At 35.2% G+C, this 20,939-nt stretch overlaps 1 protein-coding gene across 6 annotated transcripts in view; it reads left to right on the top strand.

Moving 5' to 3' along the window:
• The window catches only part of INTS6 (integrator complex subunit 6), a 101,517-nt gene that overhangs the window by 22,333 nt on the left and 58,245 nt on the right, over window positions 1-20,939 (top strand). For 5 of the 6 annotated variants that reach the window (XM_054446311.2, XM_054446310.2, XM_054446306.2 and 2 more), the window contains one exon: window positions 1,023-1,112. In XM_054446311.2, the coding sequence (XP_054302286.1) occupies window positions 1,023-1,112 (90 nt within the window). Of the gene's footprint in view, window positions 1-1,022; window positions 1,113-8,396; window positions 8,416-20,939 lie in introns of those variants that run through there. The other variant, XM_054446312.2, reaches the window with a different exon arrangement.

Genomic DNA, 20,939 nt, shown 5'->3' with positions numbered 1-20,939 from the left:
ATAATCAGAAATTGCATTTTAAGATCTCCAAGTGGCTTATATGCACATTAAGAAATTGTCATACACGGTTCTACATTTTATCCAAGAAAGGTTCATTCAATTCTTGGTACCATTAGTGGCAGAGAATTTGATACCTTTGATTTCAAATACAAGGTTTACCCTCTTGAAATTTATATCCTTTGGTCTTAGTTCTGTCAGTCCCTCAAATGGGAGCCATTTATATGTAAAAGGCAAGCTTATGTTTGTCTTAGTCCCTTACCAGATGTGTCGCCTAGAACTGATCATTGTGCTAGTAGAGTGGGTTGGCCAGAGATTTGAATGGAAGCTATTGAAGTTATCTCACCTTCCATATAGAGCATTTGAGAACCCGTGCTACTCTGTTCCATTGCTTTTGCTACCACTATTTTTGTACTTTTCTCTCCAAGCATTTTCTTTAGGTAACCATTTTTAATTTTAACTTTTCATCTTGTACTGTTGTTAAATTTTTGCTGAATTTAGAGTAGCCCTACTATTTCCATAGAACTAGCTCTTAAAATCTTTCAAATCATTTACCTAGTTATTTGCTTAGACATTTTGATTACATGCATACCTTATGGTAATGTTCACCTACTGTCTTGCCTTCCTTTTTAAGAAAGTTTCTCAGGAAATGTTCTTTTTTTATTGTAACTTGTAATATCTACAAAAATCAAATTATTAGAATTGAACTACTGGGGTCCCTTTTTAGAAATTAAATACTCTTAGTAACACAGATATACTCCCTCTAAAAATGAAAGCAATACACAAATTTATAAAGAAGTGAAAAATCCACCTCTTTCTCTACCTAATCCCTCTTTCTCAGGGTTAATCACTGTTTAGTTTATGTGTCGTTCTATATCTTTTTTTAAAATGTACAAACAGGTACATACTACATGTAAAATGAAACTAGAAAGGGAGATTGTATATACGCTGTTCTGAGAATTGACTTTTTACTTTGTAAGCCAAAGTCTAAACCTTTGTATGATCAATGTGTTTTTTGACTTTAGGGAAGAAACCCTTTTTTCTTGGAGCCAGCAATAATTATCACAATTACTGATGGGAGCAAGTTGACTACCACCAGTGGAGTCCAGGATGAGGTAAGTTGTGCTTATATTACATGGATTATGCAAATACAGTTGAACAATCCTTTATTTTTGTAGGATATTGAACACCTTTAATAGGTTCTCTCGTTGATTATTTGATGCAATTTAGAGTCATCTGTCTCCTATGGCCCATCTTTGTTTGTAGCAGTGTTCTTATTTTCTTGAATAAGAATCTCTTCTGTGAGAAATGTTTGAGCATACCCACACCTCATTTGTATGTGTAATTATGAGTTTATGTGAGGGTGACAGTTTTAGTCTGTGTCATAAATAGTAAAATGAATTCCTTAGTTCTTTTCAGATTTAAAAAAAGGGAAACAGCATTCTAATAATTTCTTCCTATATTTCAGTGGATTGTCGTTGGCAGTCCAACGACTGTGGAAACTCCTTGGCTAGGGTATAGCAAAGCCAAGAAGAGGTGTTAAGACTAGGAAAAGTAAGGTTTTTGGACGTTTTTGTTTTCTCTAAGTCAAATATATTACACATATATATATATATATATATATATTTTTTTTTTTTTTTTTTTTTTTTTTTTGAGACAGAGTCTCACTCTGTTGCCCCGGCTAGAGTGCAGTGGCATGATCTTGGCTCACTGCAGCCTCCACCTCCTGGGTTCAAGCGATTCTTGTGCCTCAGCCTCCCGAGTAACTGGGATTACAGGCATGAGCCACCATGTCTGGCTAATTTTTGTATTTTTAATAGAGATGGGGTCTTGCCATGTTGGCCAGGTTGGTCTCAAACTCCTGACCTCAGGATCCACCTGCCTTGGCTTCTCAAAGTGTTGGGATTACAGGTGTGAGCCACTGCACCCAGCTGTATAAAAAATTTATAGCTAACCTTATCTATTGTACAGCAACATTCATTATGCAGAGTTGTTTGTGGTGTGGTATAATGAATATAATAGATTTTTTTAATTTTAAGGTGTTTTTACTATGGTATTTGAACTGCTCTGTAACATGGGCTTATATAGAAAGGTGATTGTTTTGATGGCGCTTTATTGTTTGCATTTGTTTTAGTATCTTAATTCCCATGGTATTTATAAGGGTTTAATTAAGCAGGAAAAGTATACATTTTAAGTTCAGTAGCTTTTAGAATTACTTTATTTGTGTGACATTGTGGAATATAAATTGGACATGGAGTCAGGGCATGTGGGTCCTAGTCTTTGTTTATCTACTTTCTAGCAGTAAACTTTGTACCAGTGACCTGACTTCCTAATTTCTATCCTTCTCCATGAAATAAAGAGAATAACATTTGCCTTACTTCATAGGGTTATTGGAAGTCTGTAATAATGTATATGAAAGTACTTAGTAGGCTGTAAAGAAAAGTACCTAGTATTATTCTTTCATGAGGCATTGGAATCACTAAAGAGATGTAATTCTCTGCTCTTATTTGGGGGAAAAGAGCTAAAATTGTTTTATTTGAACAGTTGATAATAAAGGGAATTTAGGATATAATTCATGGAGTTAGAGCTGAAAAATTTAGGTAGATTATAATCCATGATTAAATAATTTATAGTCTATATATAATCAGTAGCCTTGGAATGCTCCGTAGCTGAACTTGATGGGCTTTTGGGCTTTCTTAGATTAGTTGACATGTATAGCCAATTATGGTCCTGCTACTTTGAGAAACAGGTAGACGTGGATTATATAAAAAGCAAGCAATAAAAATGTCATTTTAGCCGGGCATGGTGGCTCACGCCTGTAATCTCAGCACTTTGGAAGGCTGAGGCGGGCAGACATGAGATCAGGAGTTCAAGACCAGCCTGACCAACATGGTGAAACCCTGTCTCTACCAAAAATACAAAAAAATTAGTTGGGCATGGTGGCGCACACCTGTAATCCCAGCTACTCAGGAGGCTAAGTCAGGAGAATCACTTGAACCCAGGAGGTAGAGGTTGCAGTGAGCTGAGACCGTGCCACTGCACTCCAGCCTGGGTGACAGAGCGAGACTCCGTCTCAAAGAAAAAAAAAGAAAAAAAAAAGTCATTTTAAATTTGAAGCTCTCAAATTAATTTTTCTTCTTAATAGGACACATAATAGTTAACAGCTTCATTCAACTTTATATATTAATAAATTAGAAGTCTTTTGAATGTTTGTTTTGTTTTTATCCATAATGATTTTGCTTGAGAAGTCATTTCTGTTTTCTGTTGTAAAGTATTCTTATGTGCGAGGTGATGCATTTGAGGTGCTGTCTACTTACTGCCTTTGTAGAAATGCCCTTTGGGGTACAATGTATTTTGTTTCCATATGTCTGGATCTGTTTTGTTTGTAAAATTTGTTTTGTGGGGACCTCTTCTAGCTTAAAAATATCTTGAAATATACATGTGTATTGGAATTGCTCACCTTTCTTCCTGTGTCTTTCCTTGGGAAGGATTTTGGAAAAATAGGGCAATGTGTTTATAATAACCTGAAACTACCTTGCTAGTAAGGTTAGGAAGATTTTCCTGTGGGCAGAGATCTTACCTTTTAGTTCTCTTTTATCTTTTACAATACTAGCATAGTATTGACAACAGAGTCTGTATTTTTAAAAAGTATTGATTATAAACATTGGTGTATTGAATCTGGTAGTCATTGAGTTCAAAACTGATTACTGTTGCACCTTATTATCTGAGGTGGAAGGTTCATTTGTTTTAAAGCAAAAGTAAATTATTTTGAAGTTGGAACATAGGCCGGTGAGTTGTTTCAAGGTTTAGGAATGTCTTTGATTCTCTGCATGTTTTCTTCTTAATGTACCAACAAGACTCTCTTGTTGGAGCAATGAGAAAGTTATCCTAGATTAATTTTTGCTAAATGTTGTGAGATATTGTGAAATATTTTAGCCGAAATAATTATGGAATTTGTTTTAAGGAACTTTTCAATTCACAGAAAAGCATAAAGATGCTTTTTGTATTGTTATTCTGTGTGTGTATTGTGCACGTGCATGAATGCTAGATATGATCTGTATTCTGGTTCCTACTAGGGAATAACAATTTTGCCTTTATATCTCTGTCTTTTCACATCTCTCAACCTTTGCCTCTGGCAGAACTTGATTCTTTTTTAGATTTATTCAGTGTATGAATGTGTCATTAATTTCCACATTAGAGATGTGTGTACATAATTCCTGTTTGGCTTGTGGCTGCTGTTGGTATGACCTATTACTTTTTATGGAGTTGTATAATTCCACCTGTATGATATCCTTTGCTTAAGAGTCATGTTATCCAACATTGTATATTATATCTGTTCTGTTGGTGCTGTTTTTCAGGAGTAAATGTTCTTGCTGCTTTAAAATCATCCTTATATCATATGAGGAAATATAGAACTCATTTAGTCTTATATTTTACAAATGAGGAAATTGAGATCCAGGGAGTCAGAGTGATTTGCTTAGGTTATAACATTTGTTACTGCCAAAATCTAGATTAGAATTTATCAATTCCAAAGACATTCCAGCACCTCCAGACCAGTGCTTTCTTCCTGATATGGCTGCTGCCTTTTTGCTTGATTCTAGTTTTGTGTGTTCTTAAAATTTACCTTCTATTTATCTGATTTCTTATTTGTCTACTTCAGCTTTCTATATAAGTGTCTTTTAGGTATTCTGTTCTTATTCAATGTTCCATGAAAAACTATTATGACCAGAGCATTTCTAGGCAATGAGGATAACAAAGATAAACAGGACATATCTGGTTCTTAATATTTAAGTTCACAGTATTATGGGGGAAATCACCTATTAAATGGTTTTATGAATGATAAAATAAGGATACATACTAAGTGTGTAGGAATACTAAAGCAGGGGAAGGGTTAATATTACCTTTCGTGTGTCAAATCTTGTATAATGTGAATTTTTATAGTATAATTTCATTTTTGAATGACTGAATTCAAGGATCTTATGGATGATTTGGCATAGGGTGTGGCTCCTACGTTATATCTGTGAATTTTAGGAAGAATCCCAGTGTAAAGTTGTTTTGAGCCTAGAAAATAGTTTTCCTAGCGGCAGGAAAAATGTGGTGCCATACTGTCTCTTGACCTGGCTAAGTATGTATAGGCCCAAATGAACCAATTTCTTATAACTTGTTTGTCAGAAAAATGTAGGAATACTGTTCTCTGGGACAGCTCATCACTTAGCCATATGTTATGAGTTAGGAAAGAAAAGTAATAGATATATTATGAATGAAAATCTTGAGCTATATATGATCATTTTACATTAATTTATGATTTTAATTATATCCTTGGGCCTCATTTAATAAAAGTCCAGGCCATTGTCTGAGGTGTCATGAATGTGTTTGTAGTGTAGTCTTTTTGGATAACGGTCTAGGATTTTTGATGATTGCTTGGATTGAATTTTATGTGTATATATTTGGCTTTTTTTTTTTTTAATGCAGCTGTTTGATAAAACTGGTTGTTTGTAGCATTTTCACTTATGAGGAGTGTGTTTGATAGGACTTTGAATTCTGAAACACGATAAAACTATATTACTTACTTCCTTAGTAGTTACCTTTGATGTTGATAAACATACCTGTGTCCAGATACTCAGTACTGTTTGTCATGTTGTGTAACTGATATATCAAATGTTTTGGTAGAATCAACAAGTTATAATTAGAGTTATTGAAAAGGATTTTCTTCTGATATCTGCAGATAATCCTCTCTAGTACTGCTTTGCAATGGAAAACTATTCTGTACTATGATTCCAGGAACACATGGCTAACGAATATTGCTCAATAAAGGAGCCCAGGAGAAATCCTGCCAGTATTTTCTTAGTGGTGAATGACATTCCAGGATAGTGTAGCAGTTATTTTTCTCTTCCTTGAAAGTGCTAATAGTAGTATTGTCTTTCAAATATTGAGATTTCTATATGCTGACGAGTTCTTCTGCATCTCTTTACCAATGTTATGATTGCCGTGGAGGCTAACATTGAGAGAAGGTATTTGCAGCCAAAGTAATCTGTTGGGAAGAGTTTTACTTTCTTATTAGCTGTCCCAGCTTTTTAAGCCCAACTAGGACAACTACTTTTATAACTTCATGGGATAGATATTCAGAAAGGGCATGTCTTCATAGAAAGAGAACGAGTAGTCTCAGCTGTGTATTCAAATGGCTGTAGTTTGGGATCTTCTATTCCAACTTGTCGGTTCTCAAAAATTGATGCAAAAGTCCACCATTCTTTGAGATATGGATAATTCTAGGCATTGTAAGTGGGTTTAGTTTAACTGGTGAAGATTATAATTATGATGTGCATTTAATTCTTAATGATTAAAAGACAGGCCAGAAATTTTTGAAATCAGTTTCTAGTATCTGAAATGATTAAAAAACCACAGCTCCCTCCCCTACCTCCCATAAAATGTTTTTATTCACTAAAATCACTAAAAATATTTGCCAAAGGGTGTCAAAACTCTGATTTCATTGTATACTTTTAAACATATATTTAAAATAGTTGCTTTTCCCAAAACACCTAGAATTTTGGAGAACTTTCTCTTTTTTAAAAAGATCTGTAAGGAATTTTGAGGGATGCCACAGTGGTGTGATAGAAAATATGAAACATTTTATCTGTGTTTACATGTGTTTGAATTTTCATGTTTATCCCGTAGTAGCCTCTTCATAGTGATATTACTAGGGACTCAGTAAAAATCTAAAGATTAGCTCTTGTCTTACTGATTTGCGATTCAGATGTTCTAAATACGTGCATAACACTACTGTATATGTTAGTCTCTGTCAGTTCATCTTTCTAAGAACATTTAATAAGAATTTGTTGAATGTAGACCATTTGTATTTCTTTTTCTACTCATATTTTTGGCCCTATTCTCTCAACCCCTGGATTTATTACTGCTGGTATGTTGTAGGAATATATACATCTGCAATTATTAGTAGTTTAAAAATGTGTAATTATAATAATGCATAATTAAAGAAGTTGATGAAATATTTCAATTTAATATAGTAAATTTTTAGCAATTTACATTTGCAGTACTCTTATTGATATACTTTTTTTCAAGATCATGTAGTAAGAAAGACTCTTGAGTACTTCTAGGCAAACACAACAATGGAGAAATTTAAAAGAAATGCTGGTTGATCATTCTAACAAAGCTGTATGGCTACAGTAACTAATCCGCTATCTAGAATTCTTTGTTAAGATATATCAAAATAGTTTTTATTCAGAGGGTGAAGCAATTTCACCCTGTGTTTATTAGCCTGTTAGAACCAATAAGCAATAAGAGAGTCTACATATGTAAGGAAAATTTTATTTAGAGATGTTTCTATTATCCAATTCTAGCTCTTATATATATAAAGTACTGTGGTATTTAGAACAGTAGCTTTGAAATGACTGCAGGCTGCATCAAAATCACCTGGTGTGCCTTATAGAATACACATGCCTTTGTTCTTATTCTGGAAATTTTGTTTCAGTTGATCTGGGTAAGGACCTGGGAATCTGTATTTTTACAGTGTCTCATGTGATTCTGATGTACAGTGAAATTTAGAAACTATAGTTTTAGAACACAGTCTAACCCCAATTTTTTTTAAGCTACATAAAAAGCATGTGAAAATGAACAACTTTAACAAAACAGGTTAGAAAGTTACAAATGTTTTTGACTTAGAAGGCCACCAAAAAGTATTTTTTTAGGATAAAAATAATTCTTGACCTTTAGAATTGTTAAATTTGGGAACGGGTTTCCAAGGGATATGGAACTGGCCTTCTGTGAATATTTTTAATAGGATAATTTCTAATTTGCTTGATATTTTAGAATAAGTTATTGAATAGCCCCCAAAAATTAACTTCTGTGCTGACTGCAGTCAATCTGCAGTTACTGCTTACAGTGTGCTATATTGAGGACTCTCCTTAGACCCCATATATGAAGAGAGAGGCTAAGAAGAGAAGAGCAGTTAATTTATATTATCTGTCATGTGTTTCTTATCCCTGGCTTAGGAATTTTTATCCAAAGGATTGTATAGTATTCTGGTATCCTTACTAAGCCATAATTCCTGATTTGGATGTCCATGTAATTAGCATTATACACACATACATGCACACACACACACCCACACCCTACCTTACCAGATGAGAGCAGTTTATAAAGAATTGGTGATAGCTACACTTAATTTTCTAGACAGTTGCTGCAAAAATACCCTTCCAGAATGAATTCTTTAGATTTTGAATTGTGAAAGTATATTTTAAATTAATTCAGCAACAGTTTTCCTTGTGATACATAGTAACTTTGGCTGTGTATAAGAATAGCAGCAGCTCCATACGTTTATATTTAGTTCTATATTTATGTTCTAGGTACTGGGGACACACAGATGGAATTAAGCAAGGCTAGAAAACGTATTATCTTTGAAGACAGGCAAGTAAATAAACATTTGTAATACATTAAGATAAATCTCATGGCGGAAATAAACAGAAGGTTCTGAGACAGCATAAAGAAAGGAGTAAAGTTTTGAGGGAAGAGTAAGGAATTGAGCCATGACATATCAGGAAGAGAAAACAGTATGCAAAAGCATGAAAACTTGAAAACAGTGTATCAGGAGATTATAAATTGTACACCTGGAGTATGGAAAGTATAGGTAGGAAGAGTAGAAGCTTGAAATGTAGGTAGAGGGCAGGTAATAGCACCCTAAGGAGACAGGACTTCATTCTGTTAGCATTTGCAGGGAAGGTATTGAAGATTTTAAGCAGGTGAGTCACATGATCAGATTTGCATTTTAGTAAGATTACTGTGCCAGCAAGGTGAAAGGTGGACTGGAGGGTGGTAAGATGGGAAGAGTTAGCAAACTGCATGTAACAACCTAGAAGATATGGGGAATGCCAAAACTTAGCTAGTGCTGGACAGGAAGGCAGAATTCTGAGAGGTTCGGTAGGTAAGCTAGGCGGGTTTTCAAAGGTGATTTGTAAGATAGGAGAAAAAAGGCAAAGTATTTGACAGGAGCCCTGAACCTAGGGTCCATGCTTGGTCTGAAGAGAGTTCTGTGAATTCCCTGACATCCTGTCTACACATTGTCCATCTGTGTGCATGAACATTTTTCTGGGTAAAGAGATCCATAGCTTTAATCATATTCTCAAATAAGTAAAAATATACTGGTTTAGTATTATTTTCCACTTTCCAACTTGGGCATCTATGTGGATATTTGGTAGTGTTAACTGAGATGTGGGTGATAAAAAATAAAGGAGGAGAAAGGAAGGTAAAGTAGTTGACAGACAAAGTATTATTACCTTTCGGGTAAGGATGTTTTAAAGGATTTATAATTTAACATTTAAAACAATTACCTCAAAGACTTTTTCTTGCCTTTTAACATTATGTTTTAGGAAAATATTTTGTATTTAAAAATTGAAATGAGCAGATTCTGATAGTTAAATTTTTTTTTTACTTTGAAGCAGATTTAAATAAATAAGTGTTAAATCAGCTTTTAAAGTTTGTTTGAAATTTAAGGACATATGATATGAACATTTAAAATTACGTATTTCAAGCAAGCATTGAAAATTCTACAGAACGCTAGGTTAAGAGCAGTGTGTGTGTGTGTTTTACTCTGTGTACTAGTGTCAAGTAAGTTAGAGGATACTAGCCTAATTTTTTATTTAATAGATTGGCACTTTTCTGTTAAACTTAGCCTGTTTGGGTGTTTCATGCTTCTCCACATCAGATTTCAATTTTGAGAGAATGAAAATGTTGAGTATGTGGTTTTCTGATGGTGCACCCTCTTGTAAATAACCCTTAAGCTGCTAGTCATTTATAAATACCTTGATTATACTTATTTAGCTGTATTTCCATAGTGATTTTATTTAACTTTCACTTTCACTTGTTCTTTTCAGATGTAATACTGTAGATATTAAACTTTTTAGACTTTTATGTTAGGGACAACCTTAGTGCAGTGACTAGAAAGACATTGAAACTATGGGCTTTACATCAAGGCAAGGCCGCATTTTGATCTAGACAAGGCTGTTTTGGTATATTTTTCCCCACGCTCTGTCTTTTCAGATTGAATTACTGATTTTTCCCCCTTTGTTTTGTTTGTTGTGGTTTTGATGTTTTTTTTCCTTTCAGCTAAAGGAGCAGCCCAGTGGTTTTCAAGAAGTGCCAAAGTGCACTGACTGTCTCATGATGACTGGTGCCTCAGGGAGGGTCATGATTCCTGGATACAGGATCGACCTGATCCTGGATGTCACTTCAAGCAGTCAGATCGTGGGGAAAAGCCTTGTCTAATGGCTAGCCTTCCTCAAAAGTCTGATGCTAGTCATCTCGGAAGGCCTCAGAAAAAGCCTTAAAGGTGAGCAGAGTAGAGTGTAGTTCTCTCTGGGGGCTATGACTATTTGTTGGAGAATCTGATTCAACATAGAATGACAACCCTAACCTGATAAATCCAGGTTCAGTTGGTAATTAACTTTGAGCTTATAAATTGGTTGATGATGATTATCAGACCCCAGCTTTTGAGTTAGTAGAACCACCTTGCTAAGCTTAAGATCTGTAAGTGAGGAACTTGGTATTTCCTGGGGCTCTTCACAGCTTTAGGTTAGTATCTGTTGTCTTAGACGGAAATAGCCTTGCTATCATAGCTAAGGAACACTTTGGTTACAAAATTGCACTTGGTTGTTAAGTATGGATAGTTTTTGTTTTTTTTTTTTTTTTTAAATTTAGCTAGCAAGGTATTCTCTTGATTTGTGTATTTATTAGATACCAGTTATTTGGTATTACCAATTATCAGGGTTTGGAAGGATAAGTTTGCATTTGCTTTGTGAGTTATAATAAACTTTTTTAAAAAACATAGCTACCTTTGAACCAAGTTTGGATTTATGTAGCTCGTATTTTATTGCATTCTGTTGAAGAATATTAGTACTACCTGCATCATTTCAATGACATTTTTAGCACCAGAAAAAGTTTTGAGTATTTTGGAAAAAGTTTAATTCTAGGCCTCTATCTCTGTGATTTGAAGCACTCACAGAACTCAGTTATTCATGTAATAACATTGATTGCTAATAACCTTGATTACTAAATTTAAACGCTAAAGCTTGTCCTAAAACTTAACTTTTTTTTTTAATTGAACCACCTGTATTAGTTAAAAAAAAAAAAAAAAATTGAGTATGTACCATTCCCAGTATATGCACATTTTTAAATTTAGAAATTATATATGTGACTACTGTATTAATATTATGTTAAAAACATATATTAAAATAGAACTTTAAAAAGATGAGATGAAAAAATTTATACAAAGGAAATTCTGATCTTTGCTTCTTGTATAACATGGATCATGATTTATACTAGAGGTCAGCAAACATTTTCTTTGAAGGGCCAGATAGTGAACATTTTAGGTTTTTCAGCCTGTATAGTGTGTATTGGAACTACTCCGCTGTTGGAGGACAAAAGCAGCCATAGACAGTATGTTAAATGAATGAGAGTGGCCGTGTTCAATAAAATTTTATTTACAAAAAATAGGCTCTGGGCTGGATTTGGTTGGTGGGCTATAGTTTGCTGATCGCTGGTATATACCCTGTTTTGTAGACTACTGCTCTAGACCTTGGAGTTGTATTGTACTACTTCTGTTAGATCCTTTTCACATTAGTTTCAGAGAGTGGACTTTATGGAATTGATTTTTCCTTTATGAAGTGGGTAGAATACTACTAGTAAGAGTGTATTCAGTTAAAGTGAACAGATGCTTATTGAACAGTAGTGAAGTTCAGACACAGGGTTAGGTACTAGCTTATGAGTTTGATATGAGAGGTACAGTTATGGCATAGTGTAAGATATAAAATTATTAAAGCACAAGCTAATAAGATGGTACAGTTGAGAAAGTGAGGCCGGAGCTGGCTCTAGGAAATGTCTTGAGTTGGATTTTGAAAGGTTAATTCAAGTTTGTGAAGTAGATGGATGCAAAGACATAAAGGTAACTGAAGAGAGTTTGGGAGAACTGTATGTACCTCAGTATTGGTAGCTGGCAAAGTGTTCAAGAAAAACAGCAGCAGGAAATGAGACTAGATAGATTGGCATGGCCCATCCTGTATTCTCTGCCAAGGAGTTTCGACTTTGTCTTATAGATTGATGGAAACCTTGTAGATTGAACCTTATAGATGGGAACCTTATGGATTGAAGAGATTTTAGTAGAGGAGAAAGTTATTAGATTTGCATTTTAGAAAGAAGTAGCGTGGACTATACAAAGAGCAGGTTTTTTTGGCACCTCATCTGTTTTCATTTCCTCATAAAAGAGGACACGATTGTAGGTTGAACTATACCAGACATAAAATTAAGAAACTTGGAGTGCTATTTGGCAATAAAAAGGAATGAACTGGTGACATGCTACAACATGGATGAACCTCAAAATCATTACGCTAGATGCAAAGGACCTCATATCATATAGCATTATTCCATTTATATGGAATGTCCATAAAGTTGATTAGTGCTTGCCTGGAAGTGTTTGGAAGACTGACTGCAAATGGGCACAGGGATCTTTTTAAGATGTTGGAAATGTTCTAAAACTGCATGGTGGTGATGGTTGTACAACTCTGTAAATTTACTAAATCTCATTGAACACATAAAATGGATGAATTTCTCAATAAAGTTGTTAAAAAATTAGAAAGACTTTACCTTTGCAATTTGTTGGGGTAAAACTTTGTTGAAGAAAGTATTTCCGTATTGCAGGTTGTCAAGTGATTGCTCTTTCCTCCAAACAAATATTGACCTTAAACTACTAGAAGCTAAAAAAAAGTTTTGATTTTTTAATCAAAAATTCCTTTTGAATGTACATTGGATATTCCTAAGGATATACATTTTTAACTGTAGAGTGTAACAATAGGAACTAACAACAAATAATCGGGTTGGTATTAAGTTTTATGGCATTCACTTTGACTTTAATAATTTTTTTTGAGACAGGATCTTGCTTTATTGCCTAGAATTTCTTAATTTTCCTTTCCTTAATAAATATGAGGAGAACCTTCTTCATTGCTTATATTGGATAATAGTATTAAAGTTAGAAATAGCCTAAGGGAAATTTACTTGATTTTTTTTTTTCAAGGAAATATACTAAAGAAAAAGCTGATATAGGATGCTTTTAAATTTGTAAATTGTTTCCTCATAATCTTAGCAGTTATAGGAAATGAATAAAGAGAATGCAAAACAATTGGAAAATGGTTAACTTCATTCAATAAATATGTATTTAGGGCCTACCGTGTGCCTAGGCACTGTTCTTAGAAACAGATTGTGAAGGACTCTTACTGTGTTACTTTCTTTTATTCCTGGCTACCAAAATAATGTATGAGGTTGAGCTTAATCATTTTAAAAAATGTGTAAACTTAAATGTTTAACTTTTATTGTTTACAAGGTAATTTCACATCTCCTGTAATTCTCAATTCTTTGACAGTGAGGAAAATGTCTTAGTAAGGCTGATTTCTACCTAAGAGGCAGAGCTAGGACTTGTTTTATTTTTTCAGGTCCATTGCTCTTTACACTCTAGTGTGGGCTTAAAAGAAAAAAAAAGCAACAGTATTGTACTGCATAAGGACAGGCATATAGGTCAGTGAGATAGAATTGAGAGTCTAGCAGCAAAACCCATACATTTATAGTCAGTCGATTTTTGACAAGAGTTAAGACAGTTTAATGAGAAAAGAATAATTTTCTGGCCAGGTGCAGTAGTTCACTCCTGTAATCCTAGCACTTTGGGAGGCCGAGGCAGGTGGATTGCCTGAGCTCAGGAGTTCGAGACCAGCCTGGCCAACCCGGTGAAACCCCATCTCTATTAAAAAATACAAAAAATTAGCCGGGTGTGGTGGCATGTGCTTGTAATCCCAGCTACTTGGGAGGCTGAGACAGGAGAATGGCTTGATCCTGGGAGGTGGAGGTTGCAGTGAGCCGAGATCGCACCATTGCACTCCAGCCTGGGTGACAGAGCAAGACTCCGTCTCAAAAAAAAAAAAAAAAAAAAAAGAATAATTTTCTTAGCAAATGGCTTTGGGCCAACTGAATATGCATGCACATGCAAGAGAATGAAATTGAACCTCTACCTTATATTGCAAAAATTAGATCAAAATGAGTCAAAGACCCAAATATAAGAGCTAAAACTTAGAAGAAAACATAGGCTTAATCTTCCTGACCTAGGATTAGGCAAGTTTTAGACATGACACCAGAAGCACAAAGAACAACTAGACAAATTGGACTTCAGAATTAAAAACTTTTGTTTCAAAGGATACTGTCAAGAAAGTGAAAAGATAGTAACAGAATGAGAGAAAATATTTGCAAATCATTTATCTGTGAAGGGCATGATATCCAGAATATATAAAGAACTGTAACAACATAAAAATAAAAAGACAACCTAATTTAAAAATGGTCAAAGGATTTGATTAGACATTTCTCCAGAGAAGATATACAAATGGCTAGTAAGTACATGAAAAGATGCTCACCATCATTAGTCATGAGGGAAATGCAGATTATAACCATAATGAGAGCAGTTTACACCTACTATGACATATAATAAAAAAGATGGACAGTTACAAATGTTGGTGAGAATGTAGAGAAACTGTAACCTTCATACTTTGCTAGTGAGCATGTAAAATGATGCAGCTGCTTTGGGAAATAGTTTGGTGGTTCTTCAAAAAGTTAAACATAGAGTTACCTTATGCTAACTCCAATAATTCTATTCTGGGGTATATACCTAAAGAAATGAAAACATGTCTACACAAAAACCTGTAAGTGAATATTGTATTAATGTCATTCATAATAGCCAAAAGGTGGAAACAACACAAATGTCTATTACCTGATGAATGGATAAACAAAATATGATATATCCATACAATGGAATATTATTCAGCCTTAAAAAGGAATACAATTCTCTCACATAGTGCAACATGGATGAACCTTGAAAACTAAGTGAAAGCCAGACACAAAAGGCTACTTAATGCAAGTTTCCATTTATATGAAGTGTCTAGAATAGGCAAATCCATAGAAACAGAAATAAGTGGTTGCCAGAGGCTTGGGGTAAGGGTAGGATGCTAATATATATAGAAGGGTTTCATTTTCAGGTGATCAAAATGTTCTGAAAGTAGACAGTGGTGATGATTGTACAACTCTGACTTCCTGGTTCAGCCACTCTAAATAAATGAATGAAACAAATGGAAGAACTTGTATCTTTACTCTCATACACCCACACTATTTTCCTCTCTGGTGCCTATCTTCTTTATTTCCTTTTGCAACAAATTTAGAGATCATTTCTGTTATCTTCTTGACTTCCCTACCTCCTTTTAAATCTATTACAGTCTGACTTTTGATTCTACCTTTGTTAATAAGATCACTAATAATGTCCTTATCTTCCAAATCCAAATTTTCTTTTTAGTTTTTCTTTCATGATGTTTTGCCAACACTATTGAACGCTGTTTTTTAAAGCTTCTCTTGACTTCTGTGTTTACACTTTCCTGGCTCTGCTTTGGCTTTTTGTTTTGTTTTAATTTCCATCCTTGACCTTAGTGTATTTGCCTGTCCCTAAGTGTTACTGGTTTAGTCTTAGATTTTCTTACATGTTTACTGACATACTGTTGGACAATTTCATTCCCGTGGCTTTATCCATGTTCATCTGCACAGAAGTGTGTGTATTTGGCCTAAAAGGCTTGGTGACTCAACTTACTCTCAAGTAGTTTGTCAAATATTAATAATTATATATTACTGTACTACTCCATTTTCATGCTGCTGGTAAAGACATACCCGAGACTGGGCAATTAATAAAAGAAAGAGGTTTAATGGACTGAAAGTTCTACATGGCTGGGGAGGCCTCACAATCCTGGTAGAATGCAAGGAGGAGCAAGTCATGTCTTACGTGGGTGGCAGCAGGCAAAGAGAGAGAGCTTGTGCAGGGAAACTCCTGTTTTTAAAACCGTCAGATCTTGTGAGACTTATTCCCTATCATGAGAACAGCATGGCAGAGACCCACCCCCATGATTTAATTACCTCCCATGGGGGTTTCTCCCACAAAATGTGGGAATTGTGGGAGTTACAATTCAAGATGAAATTTGGGTGGGGACACAGCCAAACCATATCAATCACCATTATTATTATTGTTATTATATAAAAGAGAAAGAAGTAAATGTGACAAAATGTAAACTGTCTATGAATCTAGATGAATGGGACTCTGGAGCTCATAGTACAATCACTGCAACTTTTCTGTGAGATTGACATTTTTCAAATAGAGAGATTTTTAAAGAATTTTTTTTTAAGTGAACGGTTCTATGCCATTTAGTACATCCTTTTCTTTAAAAAAAAAAAAACTCTCATACTTGTCAGGGTATTAAGTTGCTGTAACAGAATGCAGTGGTTCTTTAATTGTGAGTTTCTTATATATTCTAGGATAGGCAGATCTGTTTCCTATACCTTTTTTCCACTGCATCATTTCAGTTTGGATATTCTTGATTTTTGAATTGTTCTTGGAAATAATTAGAAAAAAGTAGGGATTGGGATGTTGGAGGGTGAAACCATAGGGAGAGAAAGGAAGTTGAGGAATTCAATCTTGAGTCTTAGAACTCTGTGTGTGTGTGTGTGTGTGTGTGTGTGTGTGTGTGTATGTGTGTATATAGAAGAACTGCATACATACATATATGGAAGGAAGAAACGGAAATGAATCTATAAAGGCCTGATAGTACTTACATATTTTCTTATTGTCTGTTATGTTGTGAATAGGACCTGCGGCTGTATTATATTTGAGAAATAGGATTTAAGGAATACCCACTCAGTTTCACCAAAAATGTTAAAATTTTATTTGCTTTAAAAAAAGGTTTTATTAAGCTTCTTTTCCATCTATATTATCCAAGGAAATCTGAATAATTGGGACTAGAGTTGGACTAGATGTTGGATGGACCAACTTTCTATTAAATCATGGAAAGATTTAGCATTAGTTTGATTAGAATGGGTGCTTTCCTGCCCTTAACACACATACGGTGCCTCTTTGAATGCATATTTTCTGCAACAAAGAAAAACAAATTAACAGACAACTAGTTGAACCTTCGAGGATTCTGAAAAGCTGCTGGCAAGGTATATTTTTTAGGATATTGGTTCAGGTCTCTATTTGGGACAAAAATAGCTGGTTTAAAAATACAGAAGGCTTTTCCTTTACATCAAAGATAGAACTGGTAGTAGTCAGGGAGGTGGAGTGGTTCTGCTCTAAGCTATTGTCTAGGGTTCCAGGTTTCTTCTACTTTGTTCCTCTATCTTTGCTTTTATCTAAATGGTTGATGCTGGTTTCACAGCACATCATACAACTGGATTTCAGCCTGTGGGAAGGAGTAAAGAGTGTAGAAGGCACACAGCTTCCTAATATAAGCATGACCTAAAACATAAATGACAGTTGCAATGAGAGTCCATCAACTAGAATTTGGCCACACTTAGCTGTAAGGCAGAGTGGAAACTAATCCCTGCTTGGGTGGCTGTGAGTCCAGTTAAAATTTGGGGGGTTTAATTAGTAGAAGGAAGGAGAGACTAGATGTGGAGGGGCAGTTATCAGAAATTAAAGGGGTGGTAAAGAAAGTAAGCTTGAAAGTTTCTTTGCTTTCTATTGTGACAGCTTGTTCTGAGCTTATCTTGTACATTTTTGCTTCAAACCTGAAATCAGGTCAGGTTCCATGTATTAGGACATGGTATATGGAAACTATAGCATGGGTTTTAGAAAAGGGTGCATTGCCATTGAGTTAATCATCATTTTCAGGCTTTTTCAGTACAGAGCTAGGAAATATTTTTTTCTGAAAGAGCAAATAGGTCATGAATCCATACTACTATTTGCATTTCACTTTTAAGGTAGGTATTTAAAATGTTAAAGAATGTGTTTCTGTCATAAAGACCAAAGTTTGATTCCTGGTTCTGCAGCTTATTAGAGGTATCATTTTTTTGCTCATTTTGAGTTTCAGTTTTCTCATCTTTACAATGGGGATAATAACTACATCTCATGGTTGTCATATGATTAAGTGAGATAAGTGCTCAGAAATTTTTACTGATTTTATTATTCTCTATCACAATACAAAAAGGAGAGACCCCTAATTCTTCTTACAGGGGTTAGAGAAGTCTTAGAGACACTTGTGCCATCAGGGAAGATTGAATTTCAAATGGGATATGGAGGTTTAGTGAGAAGAAATACCCAGGTAAGGGACCCAGCAGAGGCTGTGATCTGCATTTGTCAAGGCTGGTGCATAGGATTCTATTTTGACCCTTTAAAAAAAAAATCTTTTTTCTTATAGTATTTATCGTAGTGTGTAATTAAGTAGTAGTTTGTGTGCTTGCTTACTGTCTGACTGCCTTTCTGCCCCACAGTGACAAGGAAGGACCATCCTGTCTTTCTTTTTGATTACCATTATACCTTCAGTGCCTGCCACATAATAGTCACACAGTTGCTGTTCAGACCCTGAATAAAATTGTGAAGCATTTATAAATATCACAAAATTTCGCATTTGATTATATACATAAATCTGCACTTATTTCAGTGTTACCTACTGAGGGTTGCCTACTAGTTGATCTAGTTTCTTCCAAGTCAATAACTTTAATTACTTTGGAGAATTTTGCACACTTAATAGCATTAGTTCTTTATCAATTTTTATTGAAAGTAAATGAATGAATTTGCTGGTGTTCCAGTCTGTTTGGATCAGGTTCTGAGCCACAATGTGGATATACTGGTATGTTGTGAAATATGTGCCAAGTAATTTATTGTTAACAAGAGTTTAAAGTACTTCAGGTATCCCTTATAATGAAACCACTCTGGTTTTTCCATTTTGTTATGTTGCCTTAAGAGGGAGAGAGCTGCACATACAGGTTATTCTTCCAAGAATTACCTGTAGTACTCCCATGGGAGAGAGAGAGCTCACGTGTGCGCTTGTGAGCCTCAGCACCTCTGTGCTGCATCTTTTGTGTCCGCGTGGAAAGATTCAGAATGAGAATTCTCACCTGGATCTTTAGGGAAGTATTCTGAGAAAGGAGGCAGCGTGGTACAATATAAGACACTAAATCCTAAGTCAAATGGCATTTGCATTCTAGAACCTTTTCTTGTTTGGCAACTAAATACATGACACTCAAATTTTGCATATGCTTACTTTTGTGGTTGTTATTGTCCCCTTTGTTGAGGTATAATTTATATATAATAAAACATAGCAATTTCAAGTGTAAAACTTCATGAATTCTGATAAATGTAAGTCATGTATTTAATACTACAACAATAGTGTAAAATATATGTTACTCCAAAGAAATTTTCTCATTCCGCTTTGTAGTTCCTATCTCCCTCCCTTGACAACTGACCTGCTTTCTGTCACTATAGTTTTGTCTTCTCTAGAATTTGGAATTATACAGTGGACACAAAAAATTATACACTGTAAAAGACTATACACTGTATAATATGTGGCTGGCTTCTTTAGCATAATGCTCTTGAGATTCATTCTTGCTGCATATGTCAGTAGATTGTTTCTTTTTATTGCTGAGCCATATTCCATTGTATGGTTATACTACAGTTTGCTTATCCATTCACCAGAGGGAACATTTGGGTTTTTTGACCATTATGAATAAGCTACTGTGAACATTGGTATACAAGTCTTTTTATAGACCTATGTTTTATTTCTCTTGGGTGTATACCTACGAGCATAATTGGTGGGTCATATGATAAGTGTATATCTAGCTTTATAAGAAACTGCAAAATTGTTTACCCAAGTGTTTGTACTATTTTGTATTCCCACCAGGAATGTATGAGAGTCCTAGTTACTCTACATCTTTCCAACACTTGAATTTTTTCAGTTTTTAAAGTTTTATTATCTCTTTTTGGTTTTAGTTTGCATTTCCCAAGTAACTAAATATATTGAAAATCTTTTCATGTGTTTCTTTTCTTTTCTTTTTTTTTGAGACGGAGTCTCACTCTGCCACCCAGACTGGAGTGCAATGGCGCGATCTCAGCTCACTGCAACCTCTGCCTCCCAGGTTCAAGTGATTCTCCTGCCTCAGCCTCCTGGGTAGCTGGGGTTACAGGTGCCTGCCACCATGCCCAGCTAATTTGTGTATTTTTAGTAGAGACGGGTTTCACCAGGTTGGCCAGGCTGGTCTTGAACTCCTGACCTCAGGTGATCCATCCTCCTCAGTTTCCCAAAGTGCTGGGATTACAGGCGTGAGCCACTGCACCTGGCCCATGTGCTTGCTTGCTTATTTATTTATTTTTGAGACAAAATCTCACTCTGTCACCCAGGCTGGAGTGCAGTGGCACGATCTCGGCTCACTACAACCTCTGCCTCCCGGGTTCAAGCGATTCTCGTGCCTCAGCCTCCCGAGTAGCTAGGATTACGGGCACCCGCCACCACACCCAGCTAATTTTTTATTTTTAGTAGAGACGGGGTTTCACCATGTTGGCCAATCTGGTCTCAAACTCCTGACCTCAGGTGATCCACCTGCCTTGGCCTCCCAAAGTGCTGGGATAATAGGTGTGAGTCATGGTGCCCGGCTCCATGTGCTTATTTTCTATCTGTATCTCTTTGGTGAAGTGAGCATCCTGACCTCTTGGCTGTTTTTTATTGGGTAATCTGTCTTCTTGCTAATGAGTTATAAGAATTTTTTACATATTCTGGATAGGATGCAAGTTCTTTATTAGATATATGTTTTTCAAATACTTTCTCCCAGTCTTTAGCTGCCTTTTTATATTTTAGAGTGTCTTTTGAAGAGTAAAGTTTTAAATTTATTTTTTCTTCGTAGTTTGTGTTTTCTGTGTCTTATTTAAGAGATCTTTTCCTAGTCTGAGATACTAAGGATTTTCTCCTGTGTTTTCTCCAAGGAGTTTTATAGTTTGTGCCCTTACTTTGAGGGTAATAATTCATTTAGAATTTCTGTGTATGATGGGGGGAAAGTGTTGAGGCTTATTTTTGACATATGGATAATTAATTGTATCAGCATTT

Source organism: Pongo pygmaeus, chromosome 14 (assembly GCF_028885625.2).
Source record: "Pongo pygmaeus isolate AG05252 chromosome 14, NHGRI_mPonPyg2-v2.0_pri, whole genome shotgun sequence".
NCBI classification, from domain to species: domain Eukaryota; kingdom Metazoa; phylum Chordata; class Mammalia; order Primates; family Hominidae; genus Pongo; species Pongo pygmaeus.
This window is presented reverse-complemented; position numbering and strand designations above follow the sequence as displayed.